The sequence below is a fragment of the Ambystoma mexicanum genome, chromosome 2p, assembly GCF_040938575.1.
Source record: "Ambystoma mexicanum isolate Mex_15411 chromosome 2p, UKY_AmexF1_1, whole genome shotgun sequence".
NCBI lineage: Eukaryota > Metazoa > Chordata > Amphibia > Caudata > Ambystomatidae > Ambystoma > Ambystoma mexicanum.
Genome location: NC_090923.1, coordinates 456,147,639 through 456,171,895, shown reverse-complemented (window position 1 = coordinate 456,171,895; position 24,257 = coordinate 456,147,639). Strand labels below are relative to the sequence as shown.

Genomic DNA, 24,257 nt, shown 5'->3' with positions numbered 1-24,257 from the left:
CCATACTTTGTTCTCATTTCAACTTTTTGGCAAAAACTAGTTATGTCTCATAACTTCATAATTATACTAGCCACTGCTATATGGAACAGATATGTGGTCTTACTTGATCTTGTGGAATAAGATAAGCCAATCGCCAAATCTGTACAATGTAGCATGGCCATGTGGCACATTTTTGTCATTTTCATAAAACGTAGAGCAGTTATGAATATGTAAGTGACCAAGCATGTTCCTAATTTCATTTTCCACCTTTTCACCAACTCTCACTTTTGTAATATGTTCGGATCAGCCAGAAAACGAGTATAACTGGCCATTACAGTCCACAAAGTCCCAGGTAAATGCAATTTATATCCCCAAAACTGCATGGAAATTACACAAGCAATGGCATAAAAATGAAATAAATCTTTATTCTGATTGCTGTGCAAAAAGCCTAAAAATGAAATCAGTCTTTTAATATCAATTGGTAGTGTCTGTTCAACATGTGGGAGGGCCGCTTCATCCCCAACAGCCATCTGTCTTCCTCTGGGCTCACCCTGTGACCAGAGACTTTTATGAGTCCCTTTTAAATTAGTGTGGGCTCTTTAAAGTGGTTGCTACAATGACTCACACCTTCTTGTCATGCTTCAGCCACATTTTGCCTTCTTTGAACTCCCTGGCCTCCTGCCAGCCAGTTTGCAGAATAGAGAATTCTGACAGCTCCAACAGCATCACATTTTATTGCGGGTGGTTATTGGAGAGGTGTGATATCCAGCTGGAAGTGGGGCTTGTCATTGTGAAGTTCCTGCCTCAACCACAACAGGATTTTCCTGAAGTAAGTGTCTCTTCAAATTTGATTGGAGTTGTGTGGTTGAAACCCAATATGCATTCATTTTGGTCATCCCCCACATCCTGTTCTGCTTCCCTGACATTTTTTGTGTGAGCAGTATTATCTTTTTCCATTGTGGCTTTTTAAAGCCATATTCATTTGCAACTACATGTGCATGCCATTTTTGCTTTTAAGGTTCAAAAATCCTGTTTTACAGGTCACAGGATGATTTCATTCCCCTTTCTTGTGTGACTTTACATTGCTGCTTGTCCATTGATAATGATGAGTAGGCCCCTTTCTCCATGTTTTTTTAATTTTACATGAGCACAAAAGAAAAATCCAAGTCGTTTTGTTGCAGTGTTGACATCCTTGCCACTCATGTGAAATAAAAGTAAAGTAAGGCCGCTTTTGGTTGCAGTGTAGGAATTCTTAACCAAAGGAAAATAAGAGGGCACCACTGGGTAGATACACTTACAGTCAAGTATCTATGTACATTTTCAAGCTTTAGCAAAAATAATGGAAAGTCGGTAAAAACTCACAGGAGCTGGCTATGATGAGTCCAGAGACACCCTACCTCCAGAACAAGTGAAACAGTAGACTATATAAAAAACCTAGTCACACAGCCACTCTCCGTTTACACCCGCCCTGGGTCATATGTTTCCAAACAAGTTGATTCAATCAGTTCAATTATACTTCTCCAACTTTATCAATAGTGTGTAGGTTCAAATGAATTCAGAGTCTTGATTAGAGTAATATATGTTTATCGAAGAAATATCAAAAAGATATAATCAGAAAATGGTCACTAATATAATCTTAGTGAAGACGTGGCTGACAAATCTCAAAATATGGGCAGACTTAAAATGCCAATGCATTTTGGAGTGTTAAACTTCTTCAGGGCAAGTCTATACTGGTGTAGATAATTGATAACATTACAAAGCATGGAGTAATAGTGGAATAGCGTACAGTTGATAACATAAAGCAATCAAAAATGTCACAGTCATCAGATAAATCAACACATGGAAATACATACAAAAATGAAAAAAGTAAAAATAGTAATAGAAATTATAATAATTACAGTTAGTTATAATCAGTGAACGGCGCAGTTCACTGATTATAACTAACTTACTTCTTATTGAGGGTCCTTGGTCCGGGCACCCTCACACTCTCATGTTGAACGCTGCCTTTTTCATACTTCTAACATTTGTGCAGTTGCGCTGGTTGTTCACATAGACCTTTGGACCACCTTGTTTTATTTATAATAATTACATACCCATAGAGATAAGGACGCAGATCGAGATTAAAAATGCATATGCAGAAAGAAAGAAAAAGAAAATGAGTGAAATGGTGTGGTATCGAATGTTGAAATCAATGGCAGTGTTTGCAGGAAAGTTACCTCGCGTGTGTAGCCAAACGGAGGAAAGAGTTTGAAGTCATAAACAGACGTGAAGTCTGACTCGCGATTGTGTACTGGACTGGATCCAGTTGGCGTGTGAATGGGGAACCAGGTAAGTGATGATCAGAGTGTTCACGTACCTGAAGGTAAGACACAGTAACTGCGGCTGTCAGGGGACTGCAATAGTGCATCGCTGTGTTGAGGCGTTGCCTAGGAAACAGTGCTATAAATAGACATGTGACCGCAACGCGATGAGAAAGAGTGTGATGCGGCACGGACATTGAAGGGCTGCAAGTGAACTGAGCAATTATAGTAAAGAAAAGAATGAGAAAAATATATAAGAAAAATGAAAATAGACATAGAAGAAATACTGATGCAACAAAACATAGGGGTACTGATACAGTTAAAGCATAAAGCAAATTGAACACATCATGGATGTATGAAATATATACAAAAACGAACCATTGAGGTGAAGTAAGGTATGGTTGCCTGATGCCAATTATGATGGAGGGTCATTGCATGTTTGCTTTCAGTGTATCAGTATTGGTCAGGTATGTCTCCTGGTGGCGATGTGGAGAGACATTTGGAGATGAGAGTTATATTTTATAATGATGTTTGGGTCTCTTTTTGAGGATGGGAACTCATTTGTTTAGGTGTCTGGCCAGATGTAGTCCAGTGCAGGGATATTTGAGGTATCTGGACAGAGCTCATTCCCATCTCCAGATTTCAGATTCTTGTACGATGTATTCTTTTATGGTGCCACAGCAGGTTAGGTGGCCCTTTGGCACATGCGTGTCCATGTGGATCAGCTCAAAGGTCCACATCAGGTATAGCTTATAGGCTTTGGGAATGACAAAAAGGGGTGTGGTCTCACTTTGATTCAGTGGGGTAACCACCTCACATGAGGACTATGTCACCTGAACATCAAGGGACCAAAGTATAGCTGCAGATACAATATGGTTGGCTCTTGTTGTGCAGCTGAGTGTGATCCAAGGGGAAGCCATGGAAGAGGTGACTGTCCAGGATTCACAAGCATTTCTTCTACGTGATCATGTTGGAGGAGGATGTCTGCCAGGTTTAGTTCATGGAAGTCACAGGCCATATGAATTGAAGAAGGTAAGTGCTCCATGAGGAACTGGGCCACAGGTGTTCAACATGCATAGCTGGCACGTGTTGTTACTGTTGCATCAATGTGAAGGCTAGTACCACCATTAGACTGAACAAGGCCTTCAAGCCTGGTTGTCAACTTGTAAGGACAGTGAATGGGTGTGGGTATCCATTATTTATTTATTTATTTTGTCATTTGTAAAGTACACCTAACCATGAGGCATCTGGGCACTGTTTTTTTGTAAACACAGTACAGCATAAAGTTCATACACAAAGTGCACAGATACATGAATAACGATTATGAGTTATGTGTACGGTTAACAGTTCAGGTGAGAATTCAGAGTAATGCATATGGTTAACAGTACTGGGCATAGTAGAAATTTCAGGGGGATTGTGAGCGAGAGCTACATTACTTTTGGGAATGTGACTGCACTCTTTTCACAACACGTCAGGAGTGTGTGCCATAGTTTAGTTAGTTTAGTTTAGTTTAGTTTGTTTATGTATAAAGCGCGTCCGAACCCTCAGGTAGCTGGGCGCATAATCATGTGCACAGCAGAGTTACATATCGTTACACGAGCATCATAATACCACAGACAGAGCATACATTGGTCCAGGCTCTGAGTGTTTACATACAAGAGTAGAATATACCGAGAAGGGTATGTACAGAGAATAGGCACAAAATAGTTACAGTGGCGAGTGAGGACCTGGTTACAGGTTGGTCCTGAATAGGCTGTGGATAGAGTAAACATTACTGGTTGCATTACAATTACATTGCAGGTAGAGAGCGGCGGCTGGCTGGACGTGTCGGTGAGAGACTAGATGTCTAGGCTAGTAGCCATGATTTTACCATGGCTCTGAATGGCCAGAACGCAGTTTCCGATCTAATTGTAGGAGGGAGGGTGTTCCAACATTGTGCTGCGAGCACTGGGAAACTGTAGCCTCCTGCTGTTTTTAGGTTATAGTTAGGGATGTTTAGTTGGTGCAGGTAAGGAGTTCTGGTGGGTCTAATGGGGCAGTGTCTAGAGAATTTGTCAGAAAGGTAACGTGGGACAGTACGTGACAGGCACTTGTGGGTGATGACCAAGGTTCTTAGCTTAATTCTGTCGCGGATCGGGAGCCAGTGGACTTCTTTGCTAACCGTGGATATGTGCGCCTTGCGCAGGAGGTTGAGGGCACATCTTAGTGCATTATTTTGCAGGATCTGGAGCCTATACACGTTTTTTGTGGTAGTGCCTAAGTAGAGTGTGTTGCAATAGTCTAATTTAGACAATATTAGCGCTCTAGATAGGGTGAGGCAACTAGAGGTGGAGAGAAAAGGCCTGCAGGCATTGATCAATTTATTGGTGTATGAGGTAGTTGAGATGGTAGAGTTTATTTGTTTCTTTAGTGACAAGGTAGAGTCGAGGAATACACATAGTGTTTTGACCTCTTTGGATACTTTTATGATGTTGCCATCAATGGTAAAGGATTGGTACCTTTGGTCCAGTTTGTTTAGGCGAGCCTGGGAGCCTACGATAAGCAATTCTGTCTTATCGTCGTTTAGGCAAAGACTGTGTGTAGCCATCCAGGCTTGGATTTCTAAGTAGATATCATTTAGCTTTGCAACATCTTCTTCATAGCTACCAGTGAGCCTGATGAGGACCTGAGTGTCGTCTGCATAATTAGTATTGCTGACACCTAGATCATCAAGACGGTCAAATAGGAGGTTCGTAAAGATGTTGTAAAGTGTGGGAGAAATGCAAGAGCCTTGGGGCACTCCACATGTGATTGGGATAGGGTCCGCAGCCGCCGTGGGGGCGAAGACTCTAGTCGACCTGTCAGACAGAAATGACTGGATCCACTTCGTGGCATTCTGAGAGAATGCAGCAGCCGAGGAGAGGTGTTGAGTGAGGATCTGGTGGTTAACCAGATCAAAGGCAGCAGAGAGATCCAACAAGAGCAAGATGGCCAGTTTGCCCTTGTCTTTGGCGTCATCCATTTGGATTTTTAGATCCAAGAAGGCAGTTTCAGTCCTTGGTCTAAAGCCGGATTGTCGCAGGCCTAGGAGGTTGTTTTCTTCCAAATGTTGTTGTATTTGGAGATAGGCTACCCTGTCCAGAATTTTGAGAAGAAATGGGACTGTGGTGATGGGCCTGTAGTTTGTGGGGATGTTGGGATCTAGGTTAGGTTTTTTGAGCAGGGGTAGGACCCACGCTTCTTCAAGGTTGTTGGGGACCACTGAGTCACCTTTGCACTTGGATATTTTGAGACTGGCGATTATCTTGATTACTTCCTCTTCTGTGACTGGTGAGAAGTGGAAGGAGGGGGAATTAGGGGTGGTGTGGTTAATTTTGGTGCTGGGGTCCTGCTTGGAGGCACGGCTAGCTTTTTTTGCTTCAATCTTAGTTTGTAGGAGGGCAATTTTGTTAGCGAGGGCGATCTAGATATTGTTACACCAGGCCTTGTCTTTGATGCAGTCCTCTGTAGGAGGCAGTGGTGATTCAAGTTCTCTTAGTGTAGAGAAAAGTTCTTTAGTGCCAGATTTGGCATTTTGTATTCTCAAGTTATAGATCTCTTTTTTAGCATTTAAAATGGCGGATTTGTAGGTGGAGGCAGCTGAAGCGAATTTGTCTTTAGTTGAGAGAGAAGGGGCTTTTCTCCAGCTGGTTTCTGCAGTTCTTTTAATATTGCGGAGAGCTTTAAATTCTGCTGAGAACCATTTGTTGGAGTGGGCAATAGGTTTGGCTTTTCGTTGTTTGAGAGGAGCTATCTGGTTGAGGGCTAGATCTAAGGTATTGTTATATAGGTCTACTATGGCTGCTGGGTTGTTATTTTGCGTGGGTAGGTTAGCTTTACTGATGGGCGCGAGAAGAGGTTTGAGGTTCTCTATAGTGATGTTGCGGTTATTTCTGGAGATTATTTGAGGTAGCTTAGTGGGTCGTGTGGTAGATGGTGAGGATCTAGGTAAAGAGAAGGTAATAAGGTGATGGTCAGTCCAAGCGCAGGGAGTGATGTCAGTCAGTGAGAGGTTGCAATTGGCATCTGCAAGCCAATCCAAGGATCTTCCTTTTGTATGTGTAGGTTGATTAATGTGTTGGGTGAAGCCTAGATGAGTAATCGTGTCGTTAAGGGAAGTGGCATGGTTGTCAATGGTGTCATTGAGTCCCAAGTTGAAATCTCCCAGAATGATGATTTGGGATTTCGGTTTCAAATTGGTAGTGAGTAGGAGAGAGATGTCCTCTTCAAAGGTGGAGGGGGGTCCTGGGGGTCTGTATATAATATGGAGCAGGATGGTTTGTGTGTCAGATAATGGGAGTTTGACGGATAAAAGTTCGGCGGAAGGTAGGGTTGTGCTGGTTACTTCTCTAATGTTTAGGGCGGATTTCGCAATAATTGCTATTCCTCCTCCTATTCCATTTTTTCTGTCAGCACGGAAGATGTTGTAGTTGTCCGGAATGGCTAGAGCTATTGTGGGACTGGGTGGAGCCATGTCTCCGTGATAGCGATAAAGTCTAGGTGGTTATTGGACATGATGTCGGCGACATCAGTAGCGTGGGCTACCAATGAACGAGCGCTGATGAGAGCTCCCTTGATAGAGGTCTGTGGGGGGTTGGCTTTTGTGTGTGGTGGCGAGTGAGGTATTGCTGGGTTGTGACTCGGTGGGAGGTCAGTAAGTGAGGTAGGCTGCTTGGGGTTCTTAGTCTGATTGGCGAGCATTCTGGTGAGTTTTGTATCAAGATTAGTGCGATAGCTGAGTCTATCGTTTCTAATCATGGTCGGTGGGGCTATGTTCAAGAGTGTGGTAGTAGGTGCAACAAGGCCGAGAACCTAGTCTAGTATTTCTAAGGGGTGTGGGACAGGGTAAGCAGGGTGAGGGTGGGCGGGCAAATTTGTTTATCCATTCTGTTGGAGATAGTATATCTGGGTAAAGTGGTGGGGTTGTGTGGGCGCGGTTCTGAGGTGAGATATTCTGGAGCAACGGGAGGAGGGTAGCCATAGTTAGAGTGGCGCCTCTAAATGTGGCCATTGTGGGTGACTTGGCTCTAAAGATGGGAGCAATGAGGTTCATAGGTTATTAACAAGAGTAGTTTGTGTACTCAATTAACGTATGTGTAGACACTAGGTAGGCACTACAGTAGTAAAGTACAGTAATAACTACGGGTAAGGCACCACACAAATCAAAAGTGGTCTATTAGCGACCAAGGGGCACAACACAGATCAAATGTGGTCTATTAGCGACCATGGGGCACAACACAGATCAAATGTGGTCTATTAGCGACCATGGGGCACAACACAGATCAAATGTGGTCTATTAGCGACCAAGGGGCACAACACAGATCAAATGTGGCCTATTAGCGACCATGGGGCACAACACAGATCAAATGTGGTCTATTAGCGACCAAGGGGCACAACACAGATCAAATGTGGTCTATTAGCGACCATGGGGCGCAACACAGATCAAATGTGGTCCATTAACGACCAAAGGGAACAACACAGATCAAATGTGGTCTATTAGCGACCATGGGGCACAACACAGATCAAGTGTGGTCTATTAATGACCATGGGGCACAACACAGATCAAATTTGGTCTATTAGCGACCATGGGGCAGTTATGTCTGTTCAGCTGCCAACAGCATTGGTACATCTGTGAGAGTCTGATTGTTGTGTCCCTATGTGCAATGGGTATGGAAGGGACATACGCTTCAGCTGTTGTCATGTGAGTGTTGTTGCCAAATTACATGACAGTGAATGTGGTCTACTAAGGTGGACTGGGGATTCATCATGGACCTCTGCAAGCACGCTGATTCAATGGGTGTTCACTCAGACATTTAACATTTCGTCCAACTTCTGGTGTCAGTACTATGCACTGAAAGAGCAAGAGTGTATTTGGGGTGCACCTTGTCGGGGCAAGTATTGTGTGGAAGAGGAGTGGGCATAGAGTCAAGTGGGTTTGGGGGTGCAGATTAGTTAAGGTACTGGGACGAGGGAGGAATTGCGGACGGTGCCTTATTGAAGGGTGTTGGAGCACAGATTAGTGGTGGTATTGGGACGATGGAGGACTTGTGGATTCTGCCTTAATGTAGGGTGTTGGGGCACAGATTAGTGGAAGTACTGGGATGAGGGAGGACTTGTGGGTTCTGCCTTAATGTAGGGTGTTGGGGCACAGATTACTGGAAGTACTGGGATGAGGTAGGACTTGTGGGTGCTGCCTTAATATAGGGTGTTGGGGTGTAGATTCACATAGGTGCTGGGATGGGGAAGGACTTGTGGGTTCTGCCTTAAAGTAAGGTTTTGGGGCTCAGATTAGTGGAGGTGATGGGACGGGAGAGGACTTGTGAGTGCTGCCTTAATTTATGGTGTTGGGGCGCATATTAGTGCATGTACTGGGACGTGGACTGGAAGTAATGGTGATTGCTAGTAAGTAATCTTTACTTCTTTCCCATAGATTTGCTGCACAAGTTGTTCCACAGTGCTATGCTCATTTTGCCCTGGTCGTATGTCGTGCGCGGGGTTGGCTGTTCTCATTTTTCTTTGTGCTGCAGGTTTCTGCACAACTTTAATTCCATGAATCAGCTCCCAGCGATTTGGGCTACTTTGCGCGGACGTACACCTGCTACTTCTAAATACAGAACTATTAAATGGGCAAAATGACGTGTATGCTGCTAGATATAGATTATGAATAGATATTCTGTTTCCCCTCGCGTTAGATTTGCAAGAAATCATGTTTGTTGTTACCTTTATTATATTCTTACATAACATCCACACCGTTCTAGGCTGTGGTCCTATAGGTCTACTATAGCAGTGATCCCACTATAATGATGCAATTCGTTCTGTGTACTTGTAAATGCACAGCCATCAGGGGCTGCTGTCTATGATTACTAACTAGTGCTCGGTTGTTTGTGCATACGTCGTCAGTTTTGCCTGTAAACGCCGCTCAGCAATAAGTTATATGATTCTGGCAGTGACAGCTCGGGCAGCACAGAGGAGTGAGCGCGCTGCTTATAGAGCGAGCTCTTCGGTGTGGAGGGGAAGGACATCCAGACAACAAAGGAGTTGGCCGAAAAGACGTGATTTGCTTTCGCATAGGACATTTTGCCTTCTGCTCGGACTGCAGGTACAGTGGATGCATTTCAGGCGCTCTTTTTTGTAAAGCCCTATTGAAACAGCGCGAGCAATAGTTCAGACAACGTGCATTGAACAGTTGACGTAATTGTGCACTTAAATATAGATATGTTAACATGTCTGCATTTATGTGTTTGTTTACATATACAGTGCATGCACCAAACACAGTAGATGCCCACCCTAATCAGTCATGACTGTACCTTGTTGTTGTTGATGTATGCGCTCAATTATTTTCTTCCCAGTCTGTCTGAATTTGGCACAAGGCAGAATAAAAAACTCAACAACAAAAGAGAGCTGAAACAATCGTGCACTTGGATATGTATTTGTGTGTACATTTAGTTGTTGCGGGGGCTGAGAGGGCAATGACCCCAGATCTGTTGGCTGTAGCCCGTATAGAAGCTATAACCAAAACGCTAGCTAGCCCAGAGTGCCTTCAGTCTCGACATTAGAGTAGCCCCAGATCATTTTCAGACCTAGCAACACCCTTACATGCGATCAAACTATAAGGCAATAGGCATCGACAGCCACTGTGTGTCCGATAGTTCGTATTCGTTTATTCTGAGCACATCAACCATTATGACTCGTGCTGTCAAAAGTCGATTTTTGTTTTGATATAAATAACCCAGCTAATGTTGTTGACTTCATCTAGATGTCAGAAGGCAAGGGAATCAAGGTGAAAACCAGGACAGAGGTTTATGAAATGGACACAGGGACCACGGCGTGGCGGAATGACCGTAAGTCTTCCAACCAAAAGGCTTTTTATTACCATTCAGAAAACTTTGCAAACCGGGTGTCTTTGTTTCAGTGCCCCGGAAGAGGTTGCGTCAACATTCCAAATCAGCTTTATGGCTGATTAAAGGTTCTGGAAAAGAAAGCTGTTTAATAACGAAGGTGATTTGAAACACGTCCTTCAAAGGACAAGCATTTTAGAACGTTATCTGCGTTGATTAATTTACTTCCTCTTCTGAAGAGTTACAAGCCTCATGCAGAGTGTGGCTTCAAATATGTTGTAAACACTATTTTGCAAACCATCATTCGCATCGGTTAGCAAAACAGTGAAACACGAATATAAAAAAGTTATAGGTGAACCGTTTGATTTGGGTACAGATAGGTGTGACCCTAATGTGCAAAGTATATTTGTCTCACCTTTGAGGTGTATTTTCAATTTCGTATTGCACTGTGTAAAAAAAGTTTAGAAATAAAACGTATTTTTCCGCATGAATTTGTTTTGCATGCCATCTGTAATGGCTAAAAGGCTCAGAGTTCATGAATAGCATTGGTTGATTCGAGTTGTTTAGTAAATATGGTGACAACCTATTTGTACTTAAGCCTTCAGAAAGGACGTCATGCATGCATTATGAAACACCCTTTTATAGCTCTGAGAGTTAGAATGAAAAAAGTAATGCTGAAGAAAGAAGTTCCCCTCAATAATGGAAACAGCCTCCTCATGTGATCAGCATCCTGTCAACAGCCTCCCACCATTGTCAGTTTAAAGGTCTCACTGCCACAAGCTGCTGTCATCCATGAGAGGGTCTTAAACATGGCACAGACATTCTCTTTACAAACGTTGGTGGAATCTTTGGTGGAAATCCATAAAGATCTCACACAGACACTGACACATACACGCTCGAGGGTCCGCAACCTGTGGCTCTCCAGATGCATTGGACTACGAGTCCCATCATCCCTCACTGTTGACTATGATGGCTTGGGCTGATGGGAATTGTAGTACAAACCATTTGGCGAGCCAAAGGTTACATACCCCTTGCACTAGTTGAGACATCCCCTGAGAGAACCGTAAGTCCCAATTGTACGTTCACTTTATCCACATATGGTCCCAGACAATTCATTTGTGATACACACATTTAGATACTATTTACTGCCTTTGGGGTAGGCAAGATATTGAAGTTAACATCCCCAATGGTACCTGATACCATAAGTGATTTAATGGTATTTCAGAATCATTGCACTTAGATAAAAAGTGGCATATCAGTTCATATGTACTTTTCTAGCAATGCTGGTCTGGCAATAGTTGGGAGCCTAGATTCTAAGTGAAGATCTGAAGTTTCTGTTGATCTTTCTTTTCTATGTGAATAGACCTCAGCCCAGTTTTGATGCTGTTCAGACTGAACCAATTAACGTGCATTCAGCCCTTAATAGTGTCAAATATAAGGCATTCCTTATCATACTGTGGCTCCTGTGGCGTTTAAAGAACAACTGGGCATCAGCTGAATAATAATGGAATCCGGCATCCAGAGACTCCAGTAAATCTTGAAAGGATTACAGATACAAGTTAAATAGTAGTGGCAAAGGGCGGACGGTTGGAGAACCCCAGATTTGACTGGAAGCAGCTGAGTGGCAAAGCTTATGAGTTGATCCAGTTGGTTCTGAGAGATAAGAATAAGTCAAACCATGAAATGGCTTTCGCCCACACCATGTCAGAGAGCAAAACCTTTGAAGGATTGGATCTTACTCAAGGGCGTTGAAAGCAGCCAAAAGATCAAGCATGAAGACCAGAGAATCAAAATGTTCATCCAGGCTCCAAAGAAGTTGTTCTCGGACATTGGCCAAAAAGTGTCCCCAGTACCATGAGCCGGTCTAAATCCAGATGCCATTCACGAAACAGAGCTTGTGTCTTGACTGTATGGGAACACATGTCTCCACACTTGTAAGAAGGAATTGGCATTTGGGGAATAGGTCTATGCATTCTAGGCTCATCAGGGACAGGATGTTGCTTCTTAAGGAGAGAAGTCCGCCATGTCTGTTCAAAGGTGTCTGGAGCGGCTTCTTACTCTGAAGAGTCATTGAGAAATAGGGCGATAAACAGTAAACGTTCAGTTATCAATCTTTAATGATATGCATAGGGCGTGGTTTACTAGTGGAACACATAGAATTCATTTAAGAGATTACCATTGTTGACCTCTGCTATTGATACTGGATGAAAATAAAAAGGATCAGAAATATCAGAGCGGTTGATGTTGGAACGTGTTTTGGAGTTTGTGCATAAAATAAATCAGGAATGTATTAAGGACATTCAAGTGAGATGAGATTCTGTGTTTTCTAGAAGTTCAGGTGTGAAATAATTCTTTGTTTGAGTCTATAGCTGGCGCAATCTCACTAGAAAAATAGTAAATGATGTATTTGCTGGCCCAATTGCCATTTTATAGTCCTTTCTGATAGTGCAAAGAGTAAGTGTCTCTGATTTAGAGTGTGATTTTTCCACTTCCTTTGAGATTTCCTAGGTTGTAGAAGCTTATATGGCTACATGTGATTATAAGAATCAAAAAACAGTGAATTAAATAATACAGAAAAAAAGAATATCGATTTATTTTTTTCTTAAGTTGTCGGGCCCGTAACCCCCTGATTCCTCACGTGTTTAACCCCACCCCGAACCACCCCCGGCACTTTATAACCCCTACGCCCACCCCCATATAAATATATATGTGTATATATATATATATATATATATATATATATATATATATATATATATATTTTAAAATTTGTTCGGTATTATTTCACTCGTTTTTTGTTTCTCGCTATAACCGCTGCATACCCTGAGCCTGCAGTGTCCGGGAGCATGTTGTTACGTAATTCTTCGTTAGAGGAAGTATCATCAGGTTACTTGAGATTATAAAAGAATCTTCGCTCAAATCAACAAATTGCCAGTTTCCATTTTATTTAGAGTTCGCACGGTTTTAATGATCAGTTTATAACTAATTTAGCAGAAAGATGGTGGCAGTATTATATATTCCATTGTAGAAGAGCGTATCTGTTTAATCTCAACTACTAACCTTTGGGGTCAATTAGCAAACCTATGAGGCTGGGTGAAGTTGCACCTCGTTTTGAACATTACTATGCCTAATTCACAGTAAGACATGCCAGTCTTCTGCACGTGTGTACCTTAGAGGACATTCTGCCAAATCACAGAGCACGGTGGCCCTTTCACCAGCGTACATGTGTTCTTACTCACCAGGAATGGGCATGTAAAGGGTGTTGTCTTGATTATGTGGGCGTGCCTGGGAATGTGGAAGTGCACGTTAAAAGGGAGCAACTTTACGGGTAGTACAATATTTCATGTTGCTTAATGTATACCTAACAGTTCATGATGTATGTGTGGGTTGAGGAGTCTGAAATTGGAAAAGAGTGCATGAAATAAGAGAGTTTGATCGAATAAGAAAATATTTATATATGGGAAAACATTGGCCTGAGAATAAGGGGGTGGCACTTTTTATGTTAAGATTTGACTTCACATGTGAGTTCTCTGGTGGAATATCGCTCAGCGCAAAGACCACCAGGGGATTATACCGGCGTACATCTGATTCTTTGTGAGCAGGGGTGCTGCTGGGTCTGGAAAGGGGTCTATGCTAATGTCGGGACTGTCCGGATTCGGGGCTAGTTAGCCTTTTAGTTGTAGGCTCTAAGCTTCTATCAGGGGCTGCAACCAAAAGACCCAGGGCTGTAGCGTGCCCAGCTCCGCCCCTAGAGACGCCTCTGTTTGTGAGTCAGACAAAACATATACCTGTTTTTCCATCTGATGGAAGTTCTGTCTGGAATCACTCGTCATTTTAGTCCATTGTTTTTAAGCAGCGATTGCACATATGTACATGAAAAATGCCAGGCAAGAAGCTCCTTTGTGATTAGTGAATCAACCATTATGTCATATATTTTTATCACTTTTTGTATATAACTGCTTTTAGACGAGGATTATATCATTTTATGCAGGGTCATAACTGATGTTTATCAGATGGGCTCAAATCACAAAGCGTAATTCAATGAGTGCATACCGTTCAAAGCACTTTATGGATCAGGTCCAGAGTCTTGAGTACTGAGAGTCAAACATTTTTGAAACTTTGGTGATAGTTTCTGACTTCTGCACCTTAAATGGGACTAATTTTGTTATGGTATATTGTAAAAAGCATGTGTAGAATAAATGAACAACAATCATACTCATGCCTTTTATTCCATGCCATATTTTCTTACATTTTTGTGGTGGATAGGGGACATGGAACAAAATTTCTATTACCGCCCTCCCGGTATCCTCACCATACAAAGGTACCAACATTTACATTAGCATTTTTTCATTCTGGCGTAAATGCTGTGGATTCCTATGGAATCCGTCAGATTTTTACACCATCAAAACGCAGGCAGATTCTACAGAAATTCATTGCACACTTGATTACCATGTGTGAATAGCAGGAAACATTTGTTCAGTCAGCAATGCAATATGCAAAAGGGCGAACTTTGTACTATATACTATGTACTGCAAATGCAGAACATTGCCCAAAGGAGACCTGTTTGCACCTAAGTGCAAACTTAACAGAACAACTCCAGACAATTTACAAAGAATTGGAGTATGAGCTCCACAGTGTTTATTCACATGATTTATACTGGTCTGTACATTTCAGTCCATACAAGTTTGCTTGTTGCTTATTCTGCTTGGTCCTCATTGTGCACCAGCAGCACTATTCATTTCCATTATTCATGGTATTTCTAAGTAACATATGCTGTCAGGGTGTAGATGTGCAGCCAATTTTGCATCGTCTGGAAGGGGTAGTATTAAAGAAACATTGTAGCACCAGGATGTTCTATACATTCTATAGCTTGGCAGGGAGTCCTGGTTAAATATAGCAATCACCCCTGTATTCGGGGCAGACATGGCCGCTAATGGCCCACCAGCCTGAGCTTAGGCAGGACTAAGCAAAACAAGGGTCCCGGCAGGGGCTGTGGGTTGTTACCAGTTATGTCTGCCTCCGATCACGCATATTGTCAAAGACAATTATCCCAAAAAAAGTAAAATAAATGGCCACCACCATAGGAAAAGGGACTTAGTCTCTTTTCCATTTCAATGGCGGTTACGGGCAGAAGGAGCACCAGAACCGGAAGAATAAAGTTCTGGTCCAGCAGGTAGGTGGGGAGAGGGGGGGGGGACGGGTAAGGTTTGTTTTTGGGGGTCGGGGAGGTTGGAGACATAGGGAGGAAACAGAGAGTCTCCCTGTTGCCTCCCCACAATCAAGATGAATACACCTGGGGAAGGACCTGGAAACTGCGGGCGGTACACAGTGTATTCTCTTCCGCTGTCCCAGCCGCCTGATTGGCTTAGCACCCCTCCCTGGGTGAGAATGTTCTTTAGTATATTATTCCATTATGTTCAAGCAGGTAAGAATAAATGACACACTATTATTTTCTGAACACAAATCACATGTTTTATTGTAAATCCTTGTTCAGCTGCTTCTGAACTGTTGTATCCAACTATGATAACAGTTCAAATCCCATCAACCCTTGTCATATAAAACTCATTCATTTAGGTGCGTGAGACAGATGCACTTATTGAAAAGACAAATAGCACACAAGCAAAAAAAAACAAAACATGTTTGGAATATAGAAAAGACAAATATGCAAGTCACACTTCAGTAGACAATTGTGAGCAACAATGCCAAAGCGCTATTTGCAGTTGGCTTATAGATGCACCCATGACCTGTTTACTTGTACAACAACTAGAGCTTCTGAATCAGAAACACATGTTTTAAGCCTATTTAGAGATTATTTCACTGCCAATTGAAAAGAAGGAAGTACAAAAAAGCAGTCTGTAAATCATGGCTATTGTGAGAAAGAATAATTTCCCAAAAAAATCTTAGAAATTAGTGGCCTGACACGATAACTAATGCAGTGCTCAAGGATGATCCAGGATGGTCAGCCAATATTTTGACCTCTGCAACGTTACTGGAAATGGTAAATGTGGGTCTCCCTCCAAGAAAGATAGTCTCATGCAATGATGGAAAATAATGGGGCGGACTACTTGAGCCAATTACTATATATGAACATTGTTCCAAATTGACAAAATGAGTCGTGGTTTCTGAACTCCTACTCAGCCTCGCACTACTGTTAAACCAGCAATGATCTCTATCAAACATGTGAGTCAGGACCAACATGAATTGCACACCTCCTTTGACTCTTCAAGGAAGCCAAGGAAGAGGCTAGGCACATTTTTCAAGAGTGGTAGGAGCCATCAAAAGTAATAAACAACACTAACAACTCAACCAAGTAATACAAAGAATATGCAGTCAGAGAAATTAAATATATGTTCATTTCAGCAATGCTCAAGTGTAAGTATATGTCTATTCAAAATTAATTGAGTGGGTCTTGTCACTAAGGACCATAGGCCACTCTAGTATACATTAAAAGCACATTTTGGGTGCTTCACAGCATCAAGTGAGGCTTCTCGGTGCTTTCTTTGGGTTGATTCATTGTTGAGATGCTCAACCTCGTCTGACAGAAGGCAGATACAGTGCACTGCACTTTAACACACGTCAATCGGTTTGGGATTCAAAGCAAGCTTAGAAACAGGTGGTGTTCGTTCAAGTCCTCACAATTTGATGGCTAAAATGTTTCCCTACCTGGTTATTTAACTTTAGAAGTGAGTAGGTTCAACTGCATCCAACAACACTGATCAGTTCTGCACCGAGGATCGATTAGAAGATTCCTTAGAACAGGAATACAATGACAAGTTGGTGACTCAAAAAAGCTAAAAGTGGTTTGAGAATGTAGAATGTCAAATTCAGCTCCCAGGGTTTCTTGAATTTACTTGAGTGGTCTTGAAAGCACTCACACTTTCTTGCAGTGGTTCACAAATCAAGTAAGTGCAATGAGCAACATCCTTTCCTTCTGGGGTACTGTGAGCTCCTATCCAGGTGCTCACACGAAAGGTAAATCCTTGTTCAGTCTTCTCAGTAAGAAAGATTGTCAGAGAAAACTTTTAGGCATGCCACTTCCAGGAGGCAGTGTCCAGGGTATCAGTGTACCAGAAGCAGGAAGTATCTACAGTAGCAGGTCACTCCAAATGTTCCCCTGAAGTGGGTAAATGAAGGTATTGCACCAACTTTGGACATCCTTATCTTGCATAAGTCCAAGGAGGATTTAGTTAAAGAAAGGGAGACAGATTAAACTGTTTATATTGTCATTTTGCCAGAGCGGATTTGTAAGTGGCCACTCCTAGCTGATGTAACATGTGATCTACCTTCTGATGTCAGTGTCCATATGGCCTACTGTCTGCCTGAGATCAAAAATACCCCAGTTATTAACCCCTGTCTCCCTGTTCTGTTGCCAGAGCTCTGATTGAAGCACTAGCTCCCCCCCACTACCACCTTAGGCATGTCCTGTTCCTCTGGGCTGATGCCAAGCCTTCCACACAGAGAACAATGGGCAACTTGGGTTGGGCCCACATCTCGGTTGTGGTTGAAGGAAACCTATTGAATACAAATACAACAAGTGGGTTTAGGCATGTATAATTGTACTTCCCCATAGGTCACTGTAGCAAAGCACATATCGTTTTTTAAAACGTATTTAATGAAACTGCCACCAGGCATTCTGAGTACATATTTATAAATAATTTTCATCATGAGTACGCTCACAGGGGCAAACATCCTAAAGTGCACAGTTTAATGCATTATGCGTGATTCTGTTTATACACCTGAAAATAGAAGTCTTTGTGGCTGGTGCATCAAATAATTGCTTACTGTTGGTTGAATTAAGTTTTGTATTAGGGCTATAATGTGTGATTTGATATCACTCTAGCTAGGTGTTTCAAATGAGTCAAACGACTCTTAAAACATGGCTCCAGGCAGTTAGAAAGCAGTAGGCTCCTGGCTGTCTTGGAAATCCAGGGTTTCTGTGACAAGATTAGTCCTTTTCTCATGCTCCTAAATACAGGGTACCCTGGCACTCAACTGCAGGGGTCCTTCAACATGGACATGGGTACCACTGTGGCTGGCAGAGAGGCAGATCTTGTTCCAGCACCTGGTCACTTCTCAGGTTGCTGTGAGTTCCACTGCAGTAACTCAGGGACAAGATGGGCCCTTGTTCCCAGGCTCCCAAACCTGGGGATTTTGCTACACAGCTTCTGATGGCCTTCAACATGACGAGGTGGTGGGTACCACTGTGGCTAGCAGAGAAGCAGGTCTTGCTCCACAGCAGGTTCATCCCTAAATATCCCTGGGGATGGTTAGGGGAAGAGCTTGCCTCTGTCTTGAAAAACCTGCCTTCACCTCACAATTGGATAACTCGGGAAAGGACGGCACTCCCGGCAGGGTCCAAATTAAATCACCTTCAAGTTTTCAAGTCCCATACATGATTCAAAGATGATTCTGAGAAGTGGTTGAAAGCCCCCTTTTAAAAGTTAAAGTCTACTGTTGATTGAACTGAAGATAGTCTGCCTTACTAGTCCAATCTCTGTATTTGAACGACGTGGGCTTTGCCCTTCTGACATCATACCCAATGTGCTATGCTCTAGAGAACATGGAGGGGAAAAGAGGTAGAGAGAGAGGCAGAGAGAGACAAGATGATGGAAGTATTCCTCCACTGTACAGATATCTCCTGTTTACACTTACTCTGCCCTCTCCCTTCCACCTCAGATCAAGCCTTTGAAAATGCAGCACCCTGGTGTGAGGCTAATTCCTTTATATGGGTGTGCTTCTTTGATGCGTGGGCCCAGGGCAGCTGCCTGTTGTGTGTCTGTCTCTGGAGAAGGGCATTACCTACCACCACAAAGAGATAAAAGAAGAGGCATAGCCATTTAAGTTCAGTGTCAATTTGGCAGGATCAGCCTGTCTAGCCACCATGTACATCACCTTCCACAGCTGATCTGCCTCACGGGAGCTGACACATGTGTGTTATCAAATTGGATGCAATGATCATTAGTCATGCCATGCACAGTGCCTTAACCCAGGCGTAGCTTATATTTAGAGTTTTCCATGCCAACAACATGGGCTGCGTATTATCATCATAGTATATTACAGCAGTGCCTATATTAAATGCAGCCCCGGCACTGCTGAGACTTGGTTGTCACTGCAGCTGTCAAACGGCACATGTGACTGCTGTGCACCACTTGTAGAGCAGGTGCTGCAGATCAAGATACTGATGCAGCAAAGCACAAGTACACACTATGAATTAAATATGGAGTTTATGAAAGGGGAATCTGATCAGCAGATTACCCTTTCAGAAGTGGATTACATGCATACTTTTATTAATTAATATAAATAAAAAAAAAGCCAGGGATTTCACACCTGTCACATCCTTTTCAGAAAATCTAAAAAGAGGCTGACAATGCCTTTACGACTTCCATTTGTACTTCACAGTACCAACAGAGTAAATTTGAGAGTGGCATGCAGCATTTATAATGAATTCCTGAGCAATCATCCTTCATTGTGGTGTTGTGAAAAGCAAGCAGATTCCATAGGAATCCACAGCATTTACACCACATGAAGGTTCCATACTGGTATAAATGCTAGTGTATTTGTATGTTGGAGAGGATGTGGTGGCTGAAATGGCAATTCTGATCTGTGCCCCCTCTCAGCCATACAAATGTATGGAGATATGATGTGGACCAACATTAATTTGTAAAATGTTTAATCCTACCTCAACATCCCTGCCAAAACGTAGTCCTGATCCTTCAGAGATCCTGAACACATTTTACTTTAAGATCTCCATAGCCGTAGAGTCCCTGGCCCTAGTTATTTACAGGAAGTTAGGCATACTGTCTGGTTCTCTGAGGGTCTTCAATGGGAATGGCGGAAGCTAAGGCAGTCTGAAAGAGCCTGGAGGAAGAATTATGATCTGCAGGCCAAGCAGGCTTATAAACGGCCTCTACGTTCTTATAATAAAATGCTGATTCAATCAAAGCGATGCTTCTACTCCACCCGCGCTGCCCTAACATCTCCAAAGAAAATTTCTAGTGCTCACTGAACTACTTACCCTGGTGGAAGCAGATACAAACCTCATACCCTCCCAGTTGTTGTGCCACAATCTGGCCGATAATTTTGTGGATAAAATTTGCAAGATCCATCTTAATGGGCAGTTGCACTATCTGGGGTGGTGGCTCCTCGGGGCTGTGCATGCTCTCCACACGCAACAGCCAACTCTGTTTCTGATTCCTATCTGGTGGGGATTATGAGGGTCTACTGTCCTTTGGGATACCCGTCCAACCCATTTTTGGCTAAGATACTAAAGAATGTGAGAACTTTGATAGTTTCTAACCTTTGCCTCTTGATCAATATTTCCTTTAACTCCAGAGTGGCACTGGACCGCTTGAAGATAGTGACTGTAACCCGGCTTCTTAAAAAATCCTCACTCAATCCCTCTTAACTTTCTAATTAGCACCCAATTTCACTCCTTCCATACCCAAGTAAGCTGATTTAGGCGATTGCAGATACTCAACTTCAGGCATTTGTGGAAATTCACGGTTTATTAGATCAGGCTCAAGTCGGCTTTAGACCAGGCTGCAGTACTGAGTTTGCTGTGGTGACAGCAAATGACGATCTTCACAGTTTGGTCAATAGAAGGGCACCCGGGGTCCTAATTTTATTGGACCTCTCTGCCACCTTTTATACAGTCGAGCATTCGATCTTACAAGCACGGTTCTCTGCAGCGGGTATTAGAGATAAAGCATTGGCTTGGTTGTCCTCTTTTCTTAGTAAAAGAGTGGTTCTCCCTCCCGTTACTTAGTTGGCCGAACCTACCCATTGTGATGTGCCTCAGAGGTCAGCCTTAAGCCCCCTCTATTCATTCTCTAGATGAAACCTATAGCGGACCTTATAAGGTCTTGATGATGTTTTTTGTTGATGCTGATAACACCCAACTAATTGTCCATTTTGAGGAGCTGGCAGGTAACCCTGCGGGCGATATGAAGGCGTTTCTGGAACAGACTGGTGGGTGGATGTCTACGACCATTTGAAATTAGTGCTTAAAAAAAGGAAATGTTGTTTTGCCCTTCTCTTGGTTCAGCTCAGAACGTGTTTGAGATGGAAGGTTTTCTGGTCTCACAGCCTTTGTGAACCCCTTTCTGGCTGGAAGGGCTGGGAGAGTGCCCAGCCTCTGTATCAAAGGTTAGGAACCTTGGTGTTTGGTTGGACTCCTCCCTTTCTCTAGAGAATCAGGTCGACTATGTGGCTAGCTTCTGTTTCGCGACTATGTGGCTAGCTTCTGTTTCTACCATCTACGCTCATTGAAGAAACATCTGGGCTAATCCCCTTTTCCACACAATATCTAACTGTTTAATGCATTAATTCCCAGTAGACTTGACTACTACTGTAATATGGTGTACCTGTCATTGCTCTAACGGTCTCTTCACCATCTGCAGTTGCACCATAGAGATCATATCTCATCTTTGGTACAAACATTACACTGGCTCCTGCTCGTTCAACTGGTCAAATTCAAGGCACTCTCCCCATGCATAAGAAAAAAATGCCTTTACGCCTTCCCTTTGCACTTCATAGTACCATTTACTGCCCTTTAAGAATGGCATGCAGCATTAATAATGTATTCGTTAGCAACCCCCCCTTTTTTTGGTGTTGTGAAAAGCTGGCAGATTCCATAAGAATCCACAGCACTTGTGCCACATGAAGATTCCATACCAGTATAAGTGCTAGTGTATTTGTATGTCGGAGAGGATGACTGTGGCAGCAATGATAATTCTGTTCAATACATCCTGTCAGCCATACAAATGTATGAGGATGTGTTGTGAATCACGATTCATGTGTAAAATGTTTAAGCATGTGTTTTACTCATAAATGTTATAGTACATACACCACCATGAAAATCATCTCAGCTGTTTTTTCCTACTAACAAAATGCGCACTTGCATTATGCATCCTTGAGAATTTCTGTTTGAAAGCAAGATTGAAAGAAAGCCCTTTTTTTACCACTAATGGCACTCTGTTATTACTGTTTCTTAAAGCATGAACTCCCTGGAGAGATTGAAGATTTCTTCACAATGGATGTGTTAGTAAATAGTTGAAATCCATTGTATCTTGGGAATACAAATATGGACAAACATCTTTGAGTGCAATTCAAGAAAGACAGAATTTCAATGTTTTTAATGCATTGATTTATTTTCTGTTTCTTATAAATGTGCATCTATAATTTTAATGTACATTACTTTCATTTAAAGTGTAGAGATTTAGTTTAATTACTTTCTGGTATCGATCTATATTTTCTACTGAAAGAAAATGACAGCATGAGTCAAATGTTTTCCAAATTCTGCTTTAATCTACAACAAAGGAGTGGTTGTGAACACGAATGAGACAATCCAGGATACTTGCACTATCCACAAAAGCTGATCATGACTGAGAAATATACCAAGAATAGATTTATTCAGTGTTGTGCTGGTAAAAATTAAAGGTGTACTATTGGAAAATTTGAAATTCAGCACTATGGCCTAAATCAGGAATAAGTCTGGGTAAATCTGAGTTACTGATTAATTTTTCATACGAATGCGTGAGACCTTTCTAGATGTAAGTCAGACTTCCTTGTTTGTGAATTGGGCCCTATGAAGCTGACTCAAAAGGCTCTGCCCTAGTGGAAACAGTCATGGAGCAAGATGCAAACATGAATTTAAAAGTGAACTGTAAGCACATAAAAGCTTGGTTCTTAATGGAGATGGAGTGCGAAAAGGTAGCTTTTCTGAGCAGAATGTCAGGGTTGGCCACAAACAAGGTAAATTATGATGTGTTCCCGCAAAGGAGAATCCCATTAACTTTTGCTGAATCAAAAATGGAAGCCCAAACTCAGTATTATTCCAATAGTGAAATGCTGCTGTCACAAACATACCATATCTTTGTAATTTTACATAGACCTTTGTGTTGAAAAGAATGCATATTTTTACTTTGTTTCCTTGAAAAAGATTAATTTGCTACATTGAACATTACACTTGTTTGGAGATCTGGCTGCACAATCACTTTTTAGGCCTGGTTAAAACTGCTTTGGTATAGGAAACAAACTGGACGAAAAAAATAGTATGAAAATACTAGTACAAGGACTATGGCACCCCATTAACATGATGTGAGCATAGGTGCACCTGGTTCATTGGTTGTTCAGTGTCTGTATCCATGAAATCATCTGTCCAAGAAGGTGACAGACAGAAGGAAGAGGTGACTGGCAGAAGGAAAAAGCCAATGACTGTCCTTCCAAAAGATGGCCATTTCCTTCTGCTATCAGCAAATGAGTCATCCCTTCTACAGCTGTCCCATCCCTCCTCGTATGCAAATCTTGAAATACTCCACAAATGACAGTATGGGTGTTGGACTGGTAAGCCTCGTAAGTCACTGTTTATCATTTGGTTCACCATCTTCTTAATTGAGCAAAGTGCATGATGTAAAGTGTAGTTATGCGGGATATGTGTGCTGTGTGATGCAGAGTGAATTCTTAAAAAGGTGGGCATGTGTGTTAGGATTTGTGTCCTGGTCCAGCAGAGGGTGGAATAGTTTAATAGTCCAGGACTGGATATTCAAGGTAATCCCTCCAAAGAAATACATCTCAATAATCTTTTTCATTCAGCCTGCTGAAAGAGCCGGCACAGGAACACAGCATTTTCAGCTCTACACTCATTACAATTTGCAATGCTGCTGTATTGTAAGTCTTGTAATCGAAATCTCAATTTGTGACCATTCCTGAGGCAGTGATGATGGTTACTATGAGTTGTAAAATGGCATGAACTGTAGTGGTCCTATGCAGTCACTTTAAACACACTACTCCCATCTCGAATACACTACATCTAGCCTTTCATCAAGACTATTCTCTTGTGAATTAGAACAGAAAGGCAGCATAGGGTTATCTAATATCTACCCACAGAGATATGTGCATGGAACATCAGGGGACTTGACTGAACAGTAGTGAGATTGCAGGAGATATGAGATGTTAGGGAAGAACCAGAGATTTATGGAAGAAACACAAGGGAGCTTTACACGAGACATGGAAGAGTTGGAGAACAATATTTAAAAAAAATAAAAACACAAATTTGGCTGATAATGTCTAACTTGTGCTGTACTAAACTTAATTTGTTTATTATATATTTACAAGTATTTAC

At 42.3% G+C, this 24,257-nt stretch overlaps 1 protein-coding gene across 1 annotated transcript in view; it reads left to right on the top strand.

The window, feature by feature from the left end:
• The first annotated feature begins 9,186 nt into the window (after positions 1-9,186).
• The window catches only part of MDFIC2 (MyoD family inhibitor domain containing 2), a 990,173-nt gene continuing 975,102 nt past the window's right edge, over positions 9,187-24,257 (top strand). The window contains exons 1-2 of the mRNA XM_069643031.1: positions 9,187-9,396; positions 10,054-10,138. Of these exons, the coding sequence (XP_069499132.1) occupies positions 9,232-9,396; positions 10,054-10,138 (250 nt within the window). The 5' untranslated portion in view covers positions 9,187-9,231. The remainder of the gene's footprint in view (positions 9,397-10,053; positions 10,139-24,257) is intronic.